Consider the following 24,388-nt stretch of genomic DNA (forward strand, 5'->3'; position numbering starts at 1 on the left):
GTTCAAACTTTTTATTGGATGGACCGTTAGCCGTTTGGAAAAACAGTCAGTCATCGTTAAAAACTTTATTTTGTCATATTGGAAACAATCAATCTGTATTTTTTCGAACGGTGTTTCAGGAGTGGGTGTGATTTTATAGTCAACTCGAACGGGTCTCCTGTCATATTTAACCTTTAAGCAAACAGCACATTTATTAATGTAACCAGTCACGTCCTGTAGCATTGATGGCCAGTAATATTTACGTCGTATTTGATTATAAGATTCATTGATACCGCGATGGAATGTTTTACCCTCATGATAATTAGAGATTACCTGTTTTTGTTCATCATTTTGTGTCACATCTAAGTTCATTCTTTTATACCGTTTAAGTTTACTCGAATCAAAAGTGTCTCTTGCAGTACGTTCTTGAAATTGTTAAAAATCCGTTCATACTCATCGTATAGGGCTCCGGCACGCGAGCAGAAAACTCCATACTTTGTATTCGGTTTCAAATACTATATACATTTGTCCTTCATGTCATCGTAATCATTAGCATTCCTAAAATAAATAATCAATCTATTTTTATCAAGCGAGGGGGTTGCTCACCTCGTTCAAGTACTAATTGGTTATGTTCTACATTCAGAATCTTATCGTCATCAGCAATAGTTACTTGCTCGTTTGAACTCTCTTGAGAGTGTATTGTGGCTAAACTGTTATTATCATCTTCACGTTCATTACCATTTTCATTATTATTTACAACATTTTCATAATCAATATCACGCACAATGTTTTCATGAGCATCATTATTTACAACGTGGTCATTTCTATTATCAATACCTATAATATCATCATTATCAGTTCCTACGGCCGGGTTATCTATTTGTTGGAGAATTTCATCAAGGGAACTAACGTCTATGGAGGGAGCTTCAGTACGAGTATTGAATCGCAGCAATTCGTCCACATTAATATCATCGAATTCATGATCAGGGTCGTGAGCACTATTATCAAAACCGTGAAAGCCATCTTCTAGACCAGTTTCGTGGGGGTCAGTAGCAATATTCGCAAACCCGCGAAAGCCATCTTCAAAACCTAAAAAATCATCTTTCTCATTTTCCATCATGTTAACATTATTAGGACGAGACAGAGCGTCCGCTACGTAATTGGTCTTCCCATTTATGTAAATAATATCAAAATCAAATTCCTCTAATAATAGTTTCCATCTAATGAGTTTCGAGTTCGGTTCTTTGATGCTATGAAGCCACTGGAGAGGCTTGTGATCAGTTTGAATGAGAAACTTCCGTTCGTATAAATAAGGTCTGAAATATTTACAGCACCAGACAATAGCCAATAACTTTTTCTATGGTGGAGAGGGAGAGGTTGATCTCATGTTTATTCAAAGTTCGCGAAGCATACGCTACTGGTAGATCTTTTCCTTCAAAAACTTGGGATAATACCCCTCCTATAGCATAATTGCTCGCGTCAGTCGTGACAATGAACTGTTTAGAGAAATCAGGGAGTTGTAATATTGGACTGTTCTGTAACATTGTTTTCAATTTCTCAAATGCATTTACATATTCTGTATTATTAATATCGATCTTCACATCCTTTTTCAATGCCTGAGTCAGAGGTTTTGCGATTTTTGCATAGTTCTGTATCATTTTCCTATAGTAGCCTGTTAACCCTAAGAATTGTTTGATTTGTTTTTCGGTTTTAGGTATTTTAAAATCCTTTATGGCCTGCAATTTGGCTGGGTTGGGTTGAATACCGCGTTCTGGAACAATGTGGCCAAGGTATAACAATTCTCTTTTGAAAAATTCGGTTTTGTCAAGCTGCATTTTGAGATTGTGATTTTGTAGTTTCTTGAAAACAGATTTTAAATGTTTCAAATGTTCTTCCAAATTGTCAGAGAATACTATTATATCATCCATATATACTAATACACTCGGCATTTTAGCAAACAATATATTCATATTTCTTTGAAAGAATGGGGGTGCATTTTTCAGCCCGAAAGGGAGCCTAAGAAACTCGTAGTGACCATCTTCCGTTGAAAAATCAGTTTTAGGAACAGATTCTGGGTCCATTTCGATTTGATGGAAACCTGAGTACAAATCTATTGTGGAGAAATAAGTGGCTCTCCCAATTTTACCGAAAAGATCTTCAATGTTTAGTAAAGGATATTTATCAGCTATCGTCTTGTCATTAAGTTTCCTGTAGTCTATCACCATTCTTATTTTCTTTTTTCCTGAAGCATCTAGTTTTTTTGGAACAACTCATATTGGGGAATTGTATGGAGAGTTGGAGGGTTGAATGTTTTTATTTTGCAGCAGTTTATCAATTTCGATTTGTACGTCTTTCTTGAATATTTGGGGGTACCTATAGTTTCGTGTGTACACAGGATTGTCATCTACAGTATTGATCTTATGTTTTAATAAGTTTGTTGAACCAAGAGGAATATTATCAAGCTTTATTATCGCAGGGAATTTGATAATTAAATCGTATATCTCTCTTTTTTCTTCGTCATTCATGTGGTCAGTTCGTAAAGTTTCATGGATCAATTTCTTTATCAATGCAGAATTTTCAGGACGTGTGGTCATTGAGTCATTATGCGAGTCAAGAATCGTTTCTACTTCCTCAATTTCCATGGGTTCAGGACTGATGGTCATGAGTTCATGAGAGAAAGCTATACAAGTACATTCACCATTAACAATATCAACTATACCTTCTTCAATACAATAGTTAGAATTATTTATAGGTTTAAGTAATCCCTGTCCTACAGTGGGAATAGACCTAACTGGGATAGTTATTACATTAAATCCAGGTTTCAATTCAATTTGTTTTCTACTAGAATTAATTACAGATAATAACGGTTTTGATACGTTGCCATAATCTAACGTATTAGTCTCATAATTTACATGGGCCTTGAGTTGTTGCATTGTTTCATTACCTAAAAGAATATCGTACCTGTCGGAAAAATCATATATATACATCTTAATTCTAGAAAGATTCGGAAATAATGTGGATGGACCAAAAAATATATACTCATGTCCACCACTTGTACCAGCCGGGGTTTTTACAACAAATTTTTCCTTATATCTAGTTACAGTTGGCGGTACAATTGCAGGATGTACATAATTCATCATCGATCCAGTGTCAACAAGCCATTTTCTGTTTACATCATCGACAAAATAGGGTCCGATTTATCAATAATAATCAATTCAAGCTGTTTGGGGGGGTTTCCGCCGGATTGGGGCCACACCCTAAAAAATGATCTGCCATTTCATTCACAGCTGATGTTAGATTGTTGAGTTGCGATTGCAACAATTGAATACGAGTCGATGCATTTACTTGATTGATATCATCATTTGATTCATCGAGATAGTGAAGATCCTGGAAAGGATTGTTTCTTGCCGAATTGTTAGCATTTCTATTAGTAGAAGCAGTACGCATGGAGACAGTATTCTGCGAGTCCCAGTTGTGAAACTGTTGAATGTTTCGTGCTCCGTTTGAAAAGTTACGAGAATTGTTATTGAAAGATTTCGGTTGGAAATTTTGAAATTGCGACTGCTGAAAAGTAGAGGTAGAGGGAACTACACTTTGTTGGAAATTAGAATGTTGAGGCTGTTGAAAATGGATTTGATGAGGTTGTTGGAACCGATTCTGAGTAGTGAAGGGTTGCTGGAACCGATTCTGATTGAAGTGTTGCTGGCGGAAATTCCGAGGAGAGTATTGTCGGAATTTATTGAACACTGGTTGTGGTTGAAAGAAATTCCGCGGTTGGAACTGAGAATTGATTTGCTTTTCACTCACTGCACTTTTGTCACTTACGGGCTCTGCACATTTTAATTGTTTCAAAACAATGCTACAATCACTGCGCAGGGTATCGCGGGCGTGAGTCTTTGTAGGAAGTCGAGGGGGTGTTCATATTGGAATGATTTCCTTACAGCAATTTCGGCTATTAGGTCAGGGACCGTGCGTTTATCAGAGAAGCTTTTCGTTAAAAGTTCAATAAGTTCAGCTAAGTTGGAACACTTGCAATTTTGTACAACATCATCCATCTGCAGCACCTTCCAAACTGTGGAGGGCAGCAGTAAATAACAGCCAATGATTTTCTTCGCGTTGTGATTGTTCAATTTTATCGTTACAATACAGATTGAAAATGTCTTGGAGAGATTTGATAAATTTTGGAATTTTATAGGAAGTTCCATCGAATTTTGGAATATAGTCCAGCAAATATTTCGGGATAGATTTGGTTGACATGATCACAGGGTCTAATTTTGACGGTCGAATGTGTAAAAGATGAAGTGTTCGCATCTGTACTTACAGTTGATGGTAGTTTTACTTCCGTCTCAAATTTGTGGAAGGAGTCTTCGTTGTCTGCCAGGTTGAACTTCGAAGGTCGCAGGTGTGGTACGCAGAGAACTTGTCTTGAAGGGTTCACCTCATTCACTGGTTTTCCGGATTTTTCACGAAATCGAAATTAAAGATCGCGAATCGAAAAAAACTTGTTGTTAAATGAACAACCTCGAAAAAACGTAAGGAAGGTAGTTCGGGCGCCAGTTATAGTTCTGGGGTAACCAAACACCTTTTTAAAAAGAAAACTTTATTTTCAAACACATAATTATAAAATATACATCGAAAAAGAGAGAAGTGCTCTCGGTGAAGTTTGGCAGTAGACTGACTAAAAGTACTATGATCGAGCATTACAATGGAATACAGCGTCAGCAATAATATTAGGTGTTACCAGATGTAACTGATGACATGACTTCCAGTTGGTGGAAATTAGCCAATCGAAGGATATTTAGGGTGTAGTGTCGGCGAGAAATTGGTGAGTGTAAAAACGGCCAAAGGGGAAGTCCAGAGTAATCGAAAGCCTTCATAAAATATTAGGCTGGGTTGCACAAAATCCTGTTAAATTTTAATCATGATCAAATGCCTTGAGAAACAATCAGAAGAGTCTTCTTTTAAATCTCTGATTGGTTCTCGTAGCATTTAATCATACTTAAAATGTAACAGGATTTTGTGCAACCGGGCCTTAGAGTAAATAAATGTCGATAATTCAGGGAAAAATAAATCTAAATAAAAATTTTATTTTACCAAAAAAATGGTTAATCAACATTCATCAAATAAAGCAATCTTAGGGGAAAATTTATATTCTATTGTAGGATGATGAAGTAGACCTAGACCCACATTATAATATTGTAATCACTCTCTCTTTCTCTCTCGTGGTGATCTTCTATAGATGTATTCAATAATGTATCATTTTTCAGGAAAATGCACGTAAAAGGAAAAGCAGACTAGGAAGATTTGGATTCCGATCTTCTAACTGTAAGTAATCAGTTATTTATAAAAATGTAGGTTCTGTGATCATAAGCCACAGGCAAGCAGGAATATTTTTGCAACATTGTACTCAATGTTTTATGGCAATAAGAAAAATATTGATTGAATCACTAACAAGTGAATGTGATGCTCATATCTGTTAGTTACTGGAAAATCCTTAAACAGTCACTCTTCCAATGGTAGAAACGAAAACTTGACTTAGAAGTCTCTTATTTTCTCAGCTTCAACTAACTCTGTTCACTGAGAATATGTTCCTCTTTGCCAGTGTAGGTTTATTCTGTTTTGTTTTTTTTTACTTTCCTTGCCCTACTACCATAGGTAAGGAAAGTATTGCTTTCCAAAAAAAATTAAGGTACCCCAATTTCAAGTTCTCTATACGTTTCAAGGTCTCCTGAGTCCAAAAACATGATTTTTGGGTATTGGTCTGTGTGTGTGTGTATGTCTGTGAACACGATAACTCCATTCCTAATCAACCGATTGACTTGAAATTTTAAACTTAAAGTCCTTATACCATGAGGACCCGACAATAAGAAATTCAATAAAATTCAATTCAAGATGGCGGATAATTACAAAAAAACATGTTTTTCTCGAAAATGGCTCTAACGATTTTCTTCAAATTTATACCATGGATAGCTATTTATAAGACCTATCAACTGGCATAAGTCTCATTTCAGGGAAAATTTCAGGAGCTCCGTAATATTCTTGAGAAAAATGGCGGATAATGACTAAAAAACCATGTTTTTCACGGTTTTCTCGAAAACGGCTCCAACGATTTTCTTCAAATTTATACCATGGATAGCTAGCTATTCATAAGCCCTATCAACTGGCATGAGTCTCATTTCTTGGAAAATTTCAGGAGCTCCGTAATATTCTTGAGAAAAATGGCGGATAATGACTAAAAAGCCAATGTTTTTCACGGTTTTCTAGAAAACGGCTCTAACGATTTTCTTCAAATTCATACCATGGATAGCTATTTATAAGCCCTATCAACTGGCATAAGTCTCATTTCTGAGAAAATTGCAGGAGCTCCGTAATATTCTTGAGAAAAATGACAGTTACTGAAAAACCATGTTTTTCACGATTTTCTCAAAAACGGCTCCAACGATTTTTTTCAAATCCATACCCTGTATAGTTATTTATTAGCTCTATCAACTGACATGAGTCTTTTTCCTGGGGTACTAATGGGGGGTCCACCCAATCCTTGAGAAATGGACTTTGTAACCTCCTTCTCGTGCATGAGGTAGGTAGGTATACGGTTTTTACTTTTTCTTCTTCCATATACCGTGGGTAGGTATAGCAGTTTATAAAAAGAACACAGTCACAGTCAAGATATTTCATCTGTAGAACAGCTGTTTTGACGAATTTCAAAAAAAATCATCGAATTTCACAATTTACATAAAGGAAAAAATACTCTGAAAACAATTGTATATACACATATACTGATCGTAGTTGCAAATATGTTGCCGTCAATCGTCATTATGTTATTTCCCTAATTCATTCTCCTTTGATAATGAGGCTTATAGTTTAATGAGCAAGGAAAGTTGTGTGAGTGTACCACACCAGATTTTTTATATACAGTTGAATCTCTGTGGAGAATCGTCACGTAGTTGGCTGGCCTGAACAAGTTCTTCTCTCATCCAAGGATGTAGGTACTGTAGTATGAACTTACGTTTCATTATTCAACTATATTGTATCGTTGCAGGTGGTGAAACACTTTTCAGGGGAAATTCTAGAAGTGAAGCCAACAGTAATCAGGAGGAACTGCAAGATTCGACTGACAACTTCTCCCCTGTACGTGACATGAATGACGTCATCAACATTCGTCGCAGAAATGTATCAGTGAGTAGATGAATGCACTTCAATTGACATTTTAGAGGAGTAAACAGAAATACTACATTATAACATGTATTGACTTTTTTGGTTCAGTGCTATGTCCACATAAGTTTCAGGCTCATTGGTGGTTGAGATACTTGTTCATTTATGCGACCGTGACCAACGACCGAGAAAGAATACCTTTGGCTCTCATGGGTGTGTTCACACACTAGCAGGCTACCAATGTGTGAACACTTCTATACGAACCAAAGGTATTCTTTTTCGGTCGTTAGTCACGGTCGCATAAACGGAAATGTATCTCTAATGGAAGGGATGATTTATCTATCTTCTATAAGGAAGGAATCTATCTATCTTATGAAGGAAGGAATTTGCTTATACATGTACGGGATAGGAAATACACGATTGACGCATTATTATTTTATGAACTGATTAACTTGCAATTTTACATAAAGATTCTGAATATACCCTACCGAGGATTGATATAGGCTATTTTCATTGCTATTAATAAATTGATTTTTATTCAATCTGTAATTCAACGTTTACGCAACAATAAAAGCCGAACCAAACAGATCTTCCTCCAAGTGATGGACTCCTTAGCGTAATTGGTAGCACGGTGGTCGACTCATAAGTAATCGATTGCTAATTTGACATCTTGTGGGACCGGATTCCCCATAAGCTAACGGTTCAGGGTTCAAAACCAAACACTTTTTTCTAAGAATTTTCAACTCTGATGAAGATTATACACGTAATTTTGAAAAAATCTATCTTTTATGTTACCTGGACATGAGGAGATTTCATAACTGAAAATTTTCCCAGTGCGAAGCAGGGGTTACCTGCTAGTTGGACCTTAGGTGGGTCCCGAACTAACGAGAGAGTTTTTCAATTGGTATTTAGCGGAATTAGCTCGTGAAGTGGTCACCCGTCCAACGGGAGTATCAGGCCCATACCACTCAACTTATCTGAAAAATAAGACCATCGCAACTGCGGAAGAACAAACTCTTAACGCTTTAACCCTTCCTCATTAGTTATCTCAGAGTAGTTTTTAGTTAATAGAGTAGTTAATTACATTTAATAATATAGTAACTTTATGGTGAGTGCTACTCTTATAACCTGGAAATTTAAAATGCAAGTATCGTTTTTTTAAAAACTTTTATGCACTACATTTTTCGACATAGGCCTATTAATGCCATTCTCAAGTGATTGAATCAATTGATCACTTGGAAATGGCATCGATATGCCGAAACATTGTAGTAAATAAAAGTTTTAAAAAAGGGTACTTATTCTTTTGATTCCCAGATTAATAATATTATATAGTGTTAAAGTTAATTTTATTTCAACAACTAACTTAATCTCTTGATTCACCATCTTCAGTTGTCTCCTACAGTGATTCAAATAATATTAAGTCAACAATTCCATCGAATCACAACTCTTTGTCATATTAAATTAAACCATTTTATCTTGATTCTCCATTCTCATTTTTCTGAAACTAAGATTTAAAACATATTAGGTCCTCAATTTTGTCGAATTACAATTTTTTGTCTTATTAATTTGGAATATAATAAGTTTGTGTGTTATGTTTGTGCAGCGCGCTGGTACCGCAACATCGAATCTGAGGAGAAATGCGGCAGCCTCCTTGTCTCACAGCGAACGCGAACCAGTCGTCAAACTGCACAAACTGGACCACGACCGCCTGGCCTCGGTCTCCCACAACCAGCCATGTCCACAGATCATCGAAGAGCTCTCCGAATCTGTTGGAGACGACGAAGAAGAGCTGACCTCGCCCAGAGTGAGAGTGAGGAGAGAGTTGCATCCAGTCGAGCGGAGGAGAGCGGAGAGCGAAGTTGTCGATCCTCTGGAGGGGAGTAGTTGGATGTTTTGCAACAATAACACCCCGGTGCAAAAGAGTACACCCAGGGTGATCAAGGTCCTAAACGTCACTGCTAAAGATTCAAATATGTCAATCATTGTAGATGATGATGACGATGATGATGATGACATTATCGAAGCCTCTCCAGCTTCCAACGCGAACGTAACACGCAACAACATTATAAAACAACCAAAACCCAACAATATGTCGACTACATCCGCCACCGCCACCAAAGACTTCAAGTCGTGTTTGGTGGTTTGTGAGAAAATAATCGACCCAGATTCTGATTGTGAAATTGTGAGACCTTTGGCCGAAGAGTCTTCAAATCAATCTAACAACTCAAATCCGTTTTCTGGCTTCGATAGTCTAGAAGTGAAAAGTCGTGAGAACCTGAATGCTATGAACAGAGTCATCAATGACATCGTGCAGGAAGCAACACCCAACCAAAACCAAATCACTGACACTAACGGTATAGACGTTGTTTATTTTGATGAGTCTTTGGATGCACAAAATGTGAAAAGTGAAGTTTTAGATCCTAGGTCTCCCGAAAAACGCGGTAATCATGAGACGATCGATGTTGATAATGAGACAGGTGTTGTCGGTAATGTTACCAGTGAAGTTAATGATATTGTGAGTAACGATAATGATATCAGTAACGATGATAATATTGTCAGTAGCGATAATAATGTTGTGAGTGACGATACTAATGCTCCTCAGATCCGAGAGACTTCTAGAAGAAACAGAAATCTCACTGCCACAAAGAATTCGGCGAAAAATACAACAGGAGCCAGACAGAGATCTCCCACCAAAGCTGTGGTACAGACATCTCCTGCAAAACCTGTTGAGAATGCAAACTCTCCCACCGGACGTCCAAGTATTGAAGAAGACAATATTCCAATTATAACTTTGAAAAATAAACTGAGCCACGTCAGTCCTAGAAAAAGGTCGGCGAAAAATCACGGTGATAGATTGGCTAATGAAGACATGTCTAAGAACGGATCCTCGACAAGTGGTGTGGAAAGTGAGCAAGTTGACTGTGTGCCTGAAATTGCTGTCGATTGCAGCTCCATCACTAAAAGACGAAAGATGAGATGTACTCCTACAAGTAGCAGCAAAAATGAAAGCAACCGGCAAAGTAATTGCAGGGAAACACCTAGCGAGTCAATGTAAGTAGAATATTATTCTCCCGTTGGTATTTTATAGTTGCTGGTAGCCTCAAGCTAGTGAGCTTTACTTGACTTATCTTGAAATGGGAATCATTCAAATGCAAATAGGAAGAAGAAAAGTGTTATACTTGAAACTGATTTCATAAACGAATATTCCCCATTTGTTTATATCCATCCATATCCATATTGTAGATATTCTTCTTTACAATTCTTATTCTTCTTAACAATTTCAAATAATCACAGTCTCTTACAGTATGATTATTAGAATTGAAAATACTATAAGCTTAATACTTCAACTGAGTTGTGGTCGATGTTGTAGAAACGTTCCATGATGAAATAAGTGTAGAAAACTGACAACATCTATGTGTTTTTATTTCATAAGCTTAATAATTATTTCTAATGAGATTGTTATTTTTAAGCGGCACCATCCTTATGAAAAGAAGATTGTCTGTATCCTTGCAACGTCTGTCACTAAAAACCATGAAAACAATAAATACACAAAGGAACAAACAAAATAAACGTGCAATAAAAAACAATGTGAAGGAAAATTCCAAAAATTCTAAATCAGACAAAAGAATAAAATCTAATTCACGAAATACTCGGTAAGAATTTTCATGATTTGTTGGTTAAAACTACAGGCGCTATTCAATTGTGGGTCATTCATACACGGTGTTTGAAAAAGCACTCCCTAGTTTTGATGTGTCATAGAATCTGTAAAAAGTGATATACTCTATTCTAGTTTGTGATGTTTGGCTCAGCAACTGTCCAAGTTTTGCCCCCTTCAGTTAGCAGACCTGCTTGACCTTGAGACGGCGCCAGGAAACAGTTCCTTCAGTTGACAGTAGACAGACACTCGCTTTCCGGGAAGGTGGATAGGGAGAGCTCGCCCAATTGCTTGGCCACCAAAAAGCCCGGACTAAACTCCTCTCGACTTTTTCTTTTGGGGAAACATAAAAAATGTTGTGTACAGTGGAAAAATCCGAGACATAAACCATTTACGGGAAAGAATCGTCACGGCGGTTGGGACAGTTACACCTGTTATGTTGGTGAATACGACGAGAACTTGAATATCGTCTCGACGTGTGCAGGGCAACAAATGGATCCCATGTTGAAGTGTACTGATGTTGAACAAAACGTGAAGGTTCTCTCTTTCATTGTATGTACTTTTTGAAGTAGTTTTTCATTAATTTACACATTGAATTTATACCTAAAACTAGGGAGTTCTTTTTCAAACACCCTGTATTATACAAGCTTAAGCTCAGCTTATAATATACTTACTTACTCACATGGTCATCTAAATCTAAGTTGATATTTGGCCGCACCAACAAACTGTCTCCATGTAGTTTGCTCTGCAGCATCTCTGTCGCTTCAAGCCTCTCCAAGTCAGTCTTAACCTGTTGCCACCATCTCTATCTGGGTCTCCCACGGTTCTTCCTGGAGGGTTGGGTGCTAAAACTTTTTCCAAATATTGGACTCTTCTCCTCTTCTGAGTACGTGCCCGGCCCATTGTAATCTACATTTTATTTCGCTTATAATGTCTTGAGTTATTGTAGAGGTCTCTGATTTCCTTATTATGTTTCATCCTCCATTCTCCTTACTCGTACGTGAGCCCATATATATATATATTTCGCAGCACTTTATTTTCAAACATTATGATCTTTTGTTTCTTTCTTGGTCATCTTCCAAGTTTCAAACCCGTAGAGTAGTTCTGGACTAATATGTAGAAGCAAATTTAACATAAATTTCTCCATGATAATTTGAAGTGTTTCGCTTACTTTCTACATAAATCAACTCTCAAGTGGTCAATAATTGTTCTTGAAAACGGCAATGTAGGAAAATTCTGTTGTTAGGTGTGATTTTTATAATACATATCAATGTATTATATTATTAATGTTGTATCAATGTAATGTATAATTGATAGTCATCAACTCATTATTTATTATTACAATAAAACTCCAAAAATCTCAAATCTTATTCTCTTTAAAATTGAAAATTTTTAAAGCTACTGGAAGAATTGATCAGGAAGAATTTCAAAATGTTTATAATTGTTGTCAAGTTTTTAATTTTCTACAATACCTAAAACTTTGAAAACAGTAAAAATAAAAATTTATTATAAACTGAGAAACTAGTTTTAGCTGTTCTATCAGTAATCAATCAAATTATTCAGTGATCAATCTCAGAAACAGCTAACTGGTACATGATGTGTGGTCTTTTTGAGTTATTTATGTATTAATCTACAACTCTTGAAGTAATTTTAGGTAAATCTTACTGAAGTAAATGAAGTCGATAATCATAATTTGTCAAACTGGGTTTGGCTAAAGAACATCACTCCTTCTAGTGATCAAAACTTATCGAAACTTATTTTTTTAGGAAGAAGAAAATTTCGCAAGAATCAAGTCAGGATCATTCAACAGTTTCCTCTTTTGATGAATTCGGTAAGTATAATGCTTTCTACATTTTTTGATATTGGGATTATTTTCTTTTAGATTGATAAGTAACTATCGTAGAGTCCTATTTGCTAGATCTGCATTTCCTTATATAATTTATTTCTACAAAAAAAAACTATTCAACTTTTAAATGTACTTGTTTATAAAGTATAGAATTGGAAACACGGATATTGGTAAAAATTGAAACTTATATTAGTTTGAAATACATGTCATTCTTTTTTATATATTTTTTTGCAAAACTAATGATAGCCATTGAGACTATAATGATGTCTCTATTCACATGTGGTTGTGACAAAACCAAGGTCTGATGATATTTGAAAAAGTTCATGTTAATTGGTTCAAAAAGCTGGCTAAGCATAATGGTATGTAGCGTCATTCTAGTGTAGCGTCTGGAGCAGTTTTCTATCGCTGCGTCTGGTCGTGGGTTTGAATCCTGTAAAGTGCAGGGTTGTTCGATCATTCAACTCACCCACGTACAAGCAGAAGCTTTGAGGCATCATTTAGCAGAAAATAAATTTATTGAAAAGTCATTTAATATAGATCAGTTAATAAATCTTGTAGCATGGGTGGGCCGCAAATGTTGACATAGTGTGAACAATATTGCCATCTGCCCAGCGCACAACAGTGATATTATCACTGCTAGTAGTGACACTTAGAGAGCCTCTGCCTTCCTTTAGAAGTTCTTTGCCAGCTTTCAATTTCCTATCTGCCCCAACTAATCTATTAGCTCGCACAGTGCCCAATACATGTATGTTTTTTCTTTTAAACATTTCAACAACTTGTAAGAAGTAAATAGATTGTCCATGGAAATTTTATGATTATTCCCTTCAAGTCTATCACACAATGATAACACAACATCCCCTATTGGGCCATATTCAGATTTTGGCTGTTTTGAACTACCCTGATACATTAGAAAAGAGGAAACATAGCCATCAGAACTAGCCCGGACCCAGACCTTAAACCCCCATTTTTTTGGTTTTGACTGGATGTATTGCTTAGCTTTACTGCGACCTTTGAATGGAATCAGCATCTCATCAATAGAAATATACTCAGTAGGAGAAGCAACAGTTGAGAAAGTGGTATTCATCATGTCAAGAATTGGCCGGACCTTTATAAATATATCAGAATTATCTGGAGGAATAGTGTCATTATCAATGAAATGAATATACTTTTTCAATTTTTCAAATCGTTTCAGTGACAAATTATCTGCAATCAAGTTCAGACGAAGGGAAGGTATAGATGACCAATACATACGATATTGTGGATACTTTATAAAAGTCATCACAAGATTCACTCCTAAAAAAAGACGCATCTCTCTTTCTCAGATGTTTTGAAAACATGATCCCCTGACTGTATACCATATCTTGTAGTTTCAGTAGCAATCATCTCAACCATTTTATCTGTGAATAAGTTAACAAAAAAATAATACGGTGTCTTACCATGTTTGGGCTCTGATAATTCTAAATGTAAAATGCCAGTGAAGTTGGGAACATTATTCACAAAATCGTTGTCCTTTGCATACCATACAATTGGTCTCTGTTTACTTGAAGTTGAACTATTTGTTGTGGATGTTGTAGCTTGCTGTTGCTAGTCCTGAATATTTGAAGATGTCAAAGTTGATGTAGTTGTCGAATTTTTTGATGCTGATAGTGGATCATCTTGAGGAGAATCAGTTGTTGAACTAGGTGAATCTGATGCATTTGTTGAGGTAGTATTCTTATTAGGCATTTGGAATGGTTCTACACGTAAACCAGTCACATCAACAGTGTTTATTCATTTTCAGTATTGTCCAATGATTGAAAGTTGTCATCAATACCATCATCAGAGTCTAAATCAGTGAGAAAATCTATATCTGATGCATTTGGGTCGTCCAGTGCATACAAAACATTCACAATATCATCAGTGTCTATCAAATTTTCAGTCATTTTTATTACGAAATTGAACTAAAACTAATTGCCAAATTGATAAAACAAGTACTTGTTACAAGACATTATTGTTAATAGCCTACAAACTTTCTCAATATGATTAGAAATTGTTCTAATAACAGCCCACGACATTGAAAATCGCACTGTAGACAGCGTAGCAAAACATAACCTAAAACACCATGATGGGTTCCCGATCTGCACTGAGTCCACGTTTATGTATGTTTGTAAAAAAGTCTGTAGAATCAGTAAAATTCTTCCAAAACTGCACAAAACTATCAAAACATAAACAAGAAACTATGTTTTACTGTTTAAAGCTTTTTAAAATGCATTTTTTCGAATGGAAATAACTTTTCATGAGTTACAAAGCTGACCAAAACACGACTTGAACAACGCCACAAATTCGACTTTGTAACTGCTTTTACAGCTGTTTGGAAGCAATAGGAAGACGTGATACCAACTTAACAAATGTTAATCTACACATCTGTGTAGAAATATCATTTGTGAAACCTTTTCAATGTGTGTAGTGAAGCGGTAAACTTAACTCCCACATAATATGTGTATTATTCCAAGAAGAGGTTAATATGGATCAGTTAATAAATCTTGTAGCATGGGTGGGTGAAAAGTCCGAGAACGGCTTAATATCTCATACACAAAGGTAATTTGACGGTGGGTGTGATTGGGGATCCTACTCAAATTGAAGAAACTACCTTACAATGACTTTAAAAGTCTGGTCCGCCATCTTGGATCCGCCATATTGAATGCAACTTCATTTTTTAAAATAGGAAGGTGGTCATGCGATACATGATTTCGATAGGGAATTTCAAGACAAAGGACTTTTCACCCACCCTGTATAGATTCAGTATTTAGGCAAGTTGAGACTAGATTTAAAAGAAATTGTTTTTAATTGCAGGTTTCTTAAGGGAAGAACGATCAAGGAGGAATAGAGTTGTTCAGAGCTACAAAGAAGTTAGTCTTGGAAAGTAAGTTTATTTTGCAGATTTATTTTAATGAAATAATGATGAACAAATTTAATAGTTTTTACTTTCCTTGCCCTATTACCATAGGTAAGAAAAGTATTGCTTTCCGAAAAAAAAATTAAGGTGCCCCGATTTCTACATTTCTGTACGTTTCAAGGTCCCCTGAGTCCGAAAAAGTGGTTTTTGGGTATTGGTCTGTATGTGTGTGTATGAGTGTATTTATGTCTGTGTACACGATATCTCATCTCCCAATTAACGGAATGATTTGAAATTTGGAACTTAAGGTCCTTACAATATAAGGATCCGACACGAACAATTTCCATCAAATGCAATTTAAGATGGCGGCTAAAATGGCGTCAAAAACAGGGTTTTTCGCGATTTTCTCGAAAACGGCTATAACTATTTTGATTAAATTCATACCTGGAATAGTCATTGATAAGCTCTATCAATTGCCACAAGTCCCATATATCTAAAAATGTCAGGAGCTCCGCCCCATCTATGCAAAGTTGGATTTCAGATTCCCAATTATCAGGCTTCAGATACAATTTGAACGAAAAAATTTGAGTGGAGAAGATTAAAAATCACTACAATTAATGTTGAGTAATATATTTTTCACCTAAAATTGTAAGCATGATGCCTACACCAAATATGTAAGGGGAAAAAACTATGATAACAAGAAAAGAACAGAGTAACTAGAACTTTAATTAATGAATCTTCAATATATATACATTTGAACAAGACAAGATTAATTTGATTATAAAACAATATTTAATATGAATTAATGGGGAAAACACTCGCTTGCTGCTAATGATGATTCAATGTTTGTGGCTATGAAAATTTAAGAACAATGAATCAGTAGTATAAAATTAAAACTAAATTAGGAAATTGAAGAAGTTTTAGGCAATAGCCTGCTTTTTCTTTTCCAATTCTTGTATTTTTTTGCTAACCTTATAAATAAATAAATGAATAAAGTAGTCACCTACCTTTTTGAAATAGCTTCCCACTTTGGCATCCACTGGTATTTCGCGACTTTAGTATTAAAAAATGAGTACCAATGAGTAGGCTCAGAACCCGTCTCCCTTAACAATACAATTATTTTTATACTGCCCGATCTGTGACAGAATAATTGTACTATTAAACGAACCGAAATCTAGCCTTTTTCACTGGATCAGCCGGACTTAACTCTCAGTCCTATCGAACGAGCTCACACACACTGACTCCCCAAAAGTAAAATTTTGGGTATTAAATATAAACTCAGTCAATGCCAAACATGAAAGCCATTACATATTTTTATCTGTCGCACAAGCGGCACGTTTGTTATTAAAAACAAAAGAGAAGCTACATTAATTTTGACAACAAATGAAATAAAAAATCCTTCTGTCGATGACAAAGATTGTTCAAAGACAAAAACACTGTTCATTAAACTTTTCCAATTTAAAACTCTAAAATCCTGATCAATATATTTAAGATAAATATATGATTCATATATAAGTCCCATATGACCAGGTGACAAAATTGAAATTAAGCTCGAAATTCGAGAAAATGTGATTATCCAATTGCAAACTGTTGGCAACTGTTGATTCTCTTAAAACATTCACTATGAAGAGATATCAGACCTCGTATGTCTCCAGCGTTATTGTCCTGTCACCAGCTGGCTTAGATCTTTGTTTATAAGTAGACTTGTGATGCGCGTAAACACTAGCGTCAGGTGGTCAATTCTAATAACTGCAAGGAAAGTTGTGTGAGTGCGCCACACCAGATTTTTTGAATTTATAATCGCTCTCATTTAGACGTTTCATTTTTCATTGAACATCAAGTCGATTGAGAACTTGTTCCCATTGGATAATATTGTGAATTGTTTAGTCAACATTCTATGTGATTTATGATGTTGTTTGTGAGTTCATCTGTGATCTGCAAAGCGTTTTTAAAACAATCTGATAAAATAAATTGTCCCATAAAAATAGTTCTAGGGTCCTTGGCCTGTACGGGTAATTGCATTCTGTGTGGCAACGTGATACGGCCCAAACACTTTCTCCTATTTTCTCCTATAATTTATTCATTTCATAATTTTTCAGTACAATATATGAATTAATATCAACAACATTATTGTGGTTTCAATATTAAATTTTGTACTGTTTCAGATACTTTTAGAAACACTGATTGAATCAATTCTATATTATTTAGAATTTTACTTATTTACGTATTTCACAGGACTGCTGTTTCATGTTGAAACCAGCTTATCCCATTTGTAAATAAAGTGGAATTTAATACGGTAGGCTATACAATTAGTGATTTTCAATATGGATAAGTTCCACAATATCAATATGTTTTACTTTTGTTACAGAAAGCTGAGACGATCGAAATAGAGGCTTCTCTCATAATGGCACTAACATAATAGCAATAATTATTGCATAAAATACATTGATTTTGTAATTTTATTATTGTAGGCAATTAAATAGAAAATGGCAGTATTCTTTTAACTTTGTGACATTTTTGTAAGTTGATTGTTTTTTGTGATTTGTCTGCATAAAGCTCTGTTACTCAATTTAAATTTCCGCTTACTATAATGGAATATAGGCTATGGTTGTATGTCTTACAATAACAATTCATAATCTTATAAGATAGACTTTATTTTTTAAATATTATTATTTGTTTATATCAATTTGTTAGCTTACCTTATTACGTGAAATTGTACACTGCATGACTGCTTTCCATTCTTATGAATTATGGTCACTTTTGTCAAGTTTACGAGTCTTATTGTTTTGATTGTTACATGGACATTGATTGCTAAAACTCTTATTGTAAGCCGTAGGTACCTAATGAGGTACAAATGTTGAGATGGTGGTCATGCCATAATAATTATGTTGTGTTTATCAATTATCATTTTCATTGTATCTTGTATATTGCAAACATTTATGTTAACAAACTATGTAATTAAAAGAAATAATTTATGATGTATTATTTTTACGTAAAACTCGCTATTTGGTTGAATCAAAACCAAATCTGGAGCAGATCTCGAATGTGATCTCAACATTTTTTGTACTGAGAAATATTCTTGGAGATTTGTCTCAAGACAGGAAATTCCAATACTGTCTTAAGATCAAAATTGTTTATTGTTTGGTCCATCAGTAGAGAAAGCTCGAGAGTTTTTTGAGACAAGTGACAGCTCGACCTCAAGAATTGTGAGCTCTCCTTGAGAGGAATCGCCTTCAATACTTTCATTTCTTGGTAATCCTTTTTTAGTTTGAAAAGTTACTTCTGACGAGTTGGAGTCGTAGCTTATTGTCTGAATATAAAATATTTGATCTACTTTTACACTTTAAATCTACACACCAAACCATAATATCCCGATTTTATCTACTATCACCGATCAGATCAAGCATTTTATGATTATTAAGGTGAATTTTAATCGTGATTAATTTCACGAAAACCAACCAGAGAAGCCTTCTTTTCGAAAAAGCTTTCTCTGGTTGGTTCTTGTGAAATAAATCACGATTACATTTTTTTATTATTATTGTAAGTGGGTATAGCATTATCATTTACAATATGTTGATAATATTAGTATTTTAACAATAACCAGTTATTATTGTTGTTGTTAGTATTACTGTACTATCCTAATAGTGCCTTCTCCATTCAATAAATAGAATTGCCTGTTCAAATTTCGTTCTCAAGGCATAAAGAAATGTAGGTATATAGCACAGATATTATGTGCCTATAGTGAGGTCAAGCTATCATGGCAGTACTATTAACATTGGTATTGCAATCCTTGTGTATCATTCGACAAAGCGGATAGCAGCGCTATCCTTTTTCAGCTCCGCAACACTATTTAACAATGTAGAAATACGAGGGCTGTTCACAAAATACAAACGCGTTTTCACCTGACGCCGCTAGGCATGCTCCAATCACGTACTTTCAAGCTTTCAAGTACAGACATGTTCACCTATTTAGTGACTTTATTCCATTAGAAATTGTATTTTCCAATTATTGAATTATAAATTTTCTTAATATTCAGATTAAAATGGGCTATTTGTTGGAAAACGATCTGGCATCGCTGCAGAGCAATAGTGAGGTCCACGTTATATAATGGCAGTGTTTGATTAGAAATTATATTTCACTCCTTGTCTATCATTCAACATAGCGGACAGCGCTATTTTTTCTCGCTCTGCTCTGTTGCCAGATCGGTTTTTAACAATGTAGAAATATATATCAATCTTCATTTGTAGGACCATTAACCAGCCAGATGAGCTGGGTAGGTCATCACGTCAAAAATACAATTTCACACAAGTTTTTGACAATACTGTCACGTCAATAGTTATTTGTGCAACTAGTGCGCAAAGTGACAGTTTGCTGCACCGAAAGAAACGTTTACGCCCGAGCCGTAGGCGAGGGCTGAATGGTTTCTTGAGTGCAGCAGAGGAACTTTGCGCACGTATTTCACATTAAGTTTTTCCTACAGTTACCATTGAATATGAAAAGTGGGTAATAATTATGGGTAAAATTGCCTGAAATGCATCAAATGTTTTTCTGTGTAATTTTATTATTGATAAAAACCTTAATTTATTGTCAAATTGAATAAAAATGTTGTCCTTGGTTATAATATTATAATACTAATAATTTGCGCGTTGTGCTTCCTTGCACCTCTGCTCACTATAGCAGCCCAGTCACTGTTACCAACTTCATTTTGATTTTGCTGCACTATTGCTTCATATAACCTACTAAGTATTTTGCGTTGCCATGTTGCAAATCTGGAGTGCAGAAAAATTTTTCCCGCACTAGAGCAGAAAAGTGATTCTTTGCGTTCTGTAATCAGTGCAGCAATGGCCACTTTTCAACGTAACTGTAGGAAAAAAATAAAACAATGGCATAGATAGCTAAACACGGTGATGGCCACTAAATGTCAACTGTAGACTCCTGAAAAAATTCACTCAAGGAGTAGTATGGTCTGGCATGCAGCCAGGACTTGAGTCTCCTCTTAAACTCACTGTCACTCAAATGACGCACAGATGGACGTAGCATATTAAACATTTTAATAGCGATATTGGGATAACAGTTCTGAGCCTTACTTAGCCTACATCGAGGAACATTGACTTCGAGAGCATTTCGAAGTGAGTAGGCACTCTGCAACCCCCTCAAATTCACTGTCAGATTGGTATTCCTAATACCAACCAGGGAAGCAAAGATGAACTGGCTAAAAACTGAGAATCCCGAGTCTGGCGAAGAGTGGCCTACACAGTGCTCCAGATGACCACTGGATGACAATATTCGAACTGCCTTCTTCTGCAGCATAAGAATACTCCCACAGTGTGAAGAGTGTCCCCACAGCAGTATTCCATAGATAATGTTTAAAATATATTAAATAAAGTATATATACATAGAATATTTTAAATCTTGATCATGAAAATTCATTGTGAAATCATTGAAATTATAATTTCTTGCTTGATAAAATATAATTGATTATTTTAAACGAGAATAAACAGATAAAATTATATCAATAAACCGGTATCAGTTAGGCTAACCCTCCATAGAAGGCAGCAGAGGATCGGCAACGTCGGCTATCTCTCTACACTGCCATTATAACGTGGACTTCACTATAGAGATAGCGTTATCTGCTTTTATTTGTCAAAAGGACAAGCAATATACTAATTTTAAGCAAAGTCATTAACAAAATTTTATATTTTTCCGTCCTTTTTTATTGAACGGAACTTGACAAACACATAACTTATGCTCATCATGGGTATAATAAGTTCCGTTCAATCTAATAGAATCTATAAGGACGGAAAAATTAACATTTTGTTAATAACTTTGGTGTAAACGCAGCTTTAATCTAATCCTGCCATTTCCTATGTAAATTGATCTATTTTGTTGCAAATCTGGAGATTTTACACTCAACAGTCACAGTCCTAAGGAATAAATACGGTAGGCCTACGTGAATGTATGAAATTATAATTCAATGCTCTATAAGCTCATAATTATCATGCATTTTCAAGAGCAAAAATTGGAGGCTTACTGTATGTGTTTTTTAAAAATGTCACACCTTAAGAGCGGATAACTCGAAAACTATTAAAGCGTATTAGGTATAGAAAAATTTAAACTCGCAGCACTCGCAGTTCTGAAGCACTCCCTTGTTGGTCATGGTTGATACCAACCTAATAATTGTAGTTGTGATGAAAAAGTATAAAATTTCCAGGAATATTAATAAATGATATTTATAATATCACGAAAATGAAAATTTTTATTTAATAGGTGTCAAAAAATCCATAGCCAATGATTTCTTTCTCGAAAAAGTGCATGATAAATCCGCAAGGGAGAAGCTTTGAGCAGACGAGGTTCAGAAGCATCATCTCCACATCAGTGATTCGGATTAAGAAAAATGCCGAAGAGCCGAATCTATTATTCAGAATATTACAGTGTTATGTACATTTAATTGAGTCATTGTTTTAAATTATTAGTGCTGCTATATTTTCATTTTTGGCTATGCTGCTCTGTATATTTTGACTGTTCTAGAAGTATCATTATTGATAGGTTAGTATCTTTGAGTACTGTAATTAAACAACAATCTGAAAAGCATTCAAGTAACTTACATTTTCTAACTTTAACAGAATGTAATAGTGTTTAGATAGCAAGTAGGTCATTTAAACATTTTAAATTTACTCTACCTCATCTTTCTTTTTAAATAATTATGAATCGAGACAACAATTATTCGCGCAACCAATCAACGGATTTAGTATTAATTTTTTAACTAAATAAAATTAGGTAAGAAGCAATAATAAAGAGCAAGCAATTTTAAAACGAAAAATAAGGGGTTCAACTGTTTTCCAAAACATTCTATTAAATTTCAAAGAATATTACAGAAACATAACTAACCTAGGCTTAGGCTACTAGTGGCGTAGCCTTAAAACTTACCTTGGGGCAAACCCGCCCCCTCACTGCCTTACTAGTGAATTAAAATTACACAACAATTTCATTAACCTTCAATTTAGAAGTCATAAACATGAGTCTACCTAAATAGAAAATTCATAATAATTCAAATTTTTGCTAAAATGGTTACAAAAAACAAACTTCTAAAAACAACATATTTTTACCTTATATTGATGTTATAGTAATTTTGGCCAGTTTTGGTAAAAAAATTCACTTGATATCTTTAATAATTACAGATAATAGCTGTGTCCAACGATTGCAAAATTTAGCCCAGACGGTGCCAAAACTGACAAAATCTAACCTTAAACAATAACATTTCAAGTCTGCCCGCGATAATGCCCTTAGGTTATTCTTTGGTATTTTGAAAATCTGACTTATTCATTCAATATTTGGGGGCATTGGATCTAAATACAAAATCAGAATATTTTTATCTTCATATTTATCTATTTTTAGATAGTTAGAATTTGAAAGCAAAAGGATGGGCAATCATTTACGAAATTACGAAATTGCAACACACTTATTTCGCGGCAAATTAATCTGGAGCAAGGGCGACAATGGCGTCAATGTTGTTGACTGTTTCCATTTCTACAATTTCCCGTAATTTGATATCTACTCATGTTTCTGCGCTATGCCGAGTCTACACGACAACGATATTTGCGCAAACTTGGCTCATAGCCAAATCTGGCTTTGAGCCAAGTTTGCTCAAACCTTTGTTCACACGACACCAACTTTAACACAAACCTGTATTATAAACTAGACCATACATGAATTCTATACGAAGTCTTTGAAGTGTTTATGAACCTGAGATGAATAGTAACTCAAGCCTCCTCCTCCTCCTCATCGACCTCCTCCTCCTCAACCCACCACCCCTCCTCCTAATCCTCCTCCTCCTTCACCTCCTCATCAACTCCCTCTTCTCCACCACCTACTCCTCCTCCTCCCCCTACTCCTCCTCCTCCTCCTCACCCTACTCTTCCTCCTCCTCCTCCTCCTCCTCAACTCCTCCACCTCATCCTCTTCCTTCTCCTCCTCCTCCTCCTCCTCCTCACCCTACTCTTCCTGCTCCTCCTCACCCTACTCTTCCTCCTCCTCCTCCTCCTCATCGACCTCCTCCTCCTCAACTCCTCCACCTCATCCTCTTCCTTCTCCTCCTCCTCCTCCTCCTCCTCCTCCTCCTCCTCATCGACCTCCTCCTCCTCAACCCACCACCCCTCCTCCTCATCCTCCTCCTCCTTCTCCTCAATAATAATCAAGAATACTGTTTATCAAGTGAAGAGTGAATAACTATATCTATTACATTACTATAGAGTGAATAAAATAATTATTATCCATTAAAAAATCTTCCTTGTTTTTGAGTATTTTTGAGAATTGACCTCGCACAAATTTAATTTGAGGGTGCTGAATCCGAATCTGAAATCGCGAAATCTCTATCTTCATTTTGAAGCGATTTAGGTTTTGATGGATAGATGAGACATAATCGTTTCCTAGAAAAATTGACGCAAACTCTTCCATTTGTTGAACGATAGACAGGATAGCAACACCATTGCAAATCATACACTACCATTATAACGTGGACCTCACTATAGATACTCAAAGAATACTTTTGAATAACTATGTTATAACTGTGACTGTTGCTGGCCGTTACTCTGTTTCTGAGACAAAGAGAAGCTGCTGCTCAATTCAGTCAGTTCTTTGAATGTAATGTTCTTCACAAAGTAGAAGAATTTTTTTCTTCTCTGTGCGTTCTTTCTTCTTTGTGATGATGGTTACCGAGCACTGTAACTTGAGCCAATCGTAGTTCTATTTTGATGATGATATTATTATCCAATGATGATTTATCATTTAATTCAATATATTATTATTTTATTCAATAAAAGAAAGAGTATGTTTGAGAAATATAATTAATAAAATATAAAGTTTGTTTTAACTGATGTTAAAA

At 35.4% G+C, this 24,388-nt stretch overlaps 2 protein-coding genes across 4 annotated transcripts in view; both read left to right on the forward strand.

Moving 5' to 3' along the window:
* Nucleotides 1–18,489, forward strand: part of LOC111059054 — a 36,757-nt gene extending 18,268 nt beyond the window's left edge. For 2 of the 3 annotated variants that reach the window (XM_022346660.2, XM_039438119.1), the window contains 6 exons: nt 5,247–5,304; nt 7,019–7,155; nt 8,735–10,182; nt 12,553–12,617; nt 15,465–15,534; nt 17,876–18,489. In XM_022346660.2, the coding sequence (XP_022202352.2) occupies nt 5,247–5,304; nt 7,019–7,155; nt 8,735–10,182; nt 12,553–12,617; nt 15,465–15,534; nt 17,876–17,897 (1,800 nt within the window). In that variant the 3' untranslated portion in view covers nt 17,898–18,489. Of the gene's footprint in view, nt 1–5,246; nt 5,305–7,018; nt 7,156–8,734; nt 10,183–10,601; nt 10,785–12,552; nt 12,618–15,464; nt 15,535–17,875 lie in introns of all 3 variants that reach the window. The other variant, XM_022346658.2, reaches the window with a different exon arrangement.
* Nucleotides 18,490–21,839: 3,350 nt separating this feature from the next.
* Nucleotides 21,840–24,388, forward strand: part of LOC111048203 (serine/arginine repetitive matrix protein 2) — a 33,329-nt gene continuing 30,780 nt past the window's right edge. Inside the window, 1 exon segment of the mRNA XM_039438122.1 lies at nt 21,840–22,053. The gene's annotated coding sequence lies outside the window, so the exon portion shown is untranslated.

Source organism: Nilaparvata lugens, chromosome 11 (genome assembly GCF_014356525.2).
Source record: "Nilaparvata lugens isolate BPH chromosome 11, ASM1435652v1, whole genome shotgun sequence".
In the NCBI taxonomy this organism is placed as follows: Eukaryota; Metazoa; Arthropoda; class Insecta; order Hemiptera; family Delphacidae; genus Nilaparvata; species Nilaparvata lugens.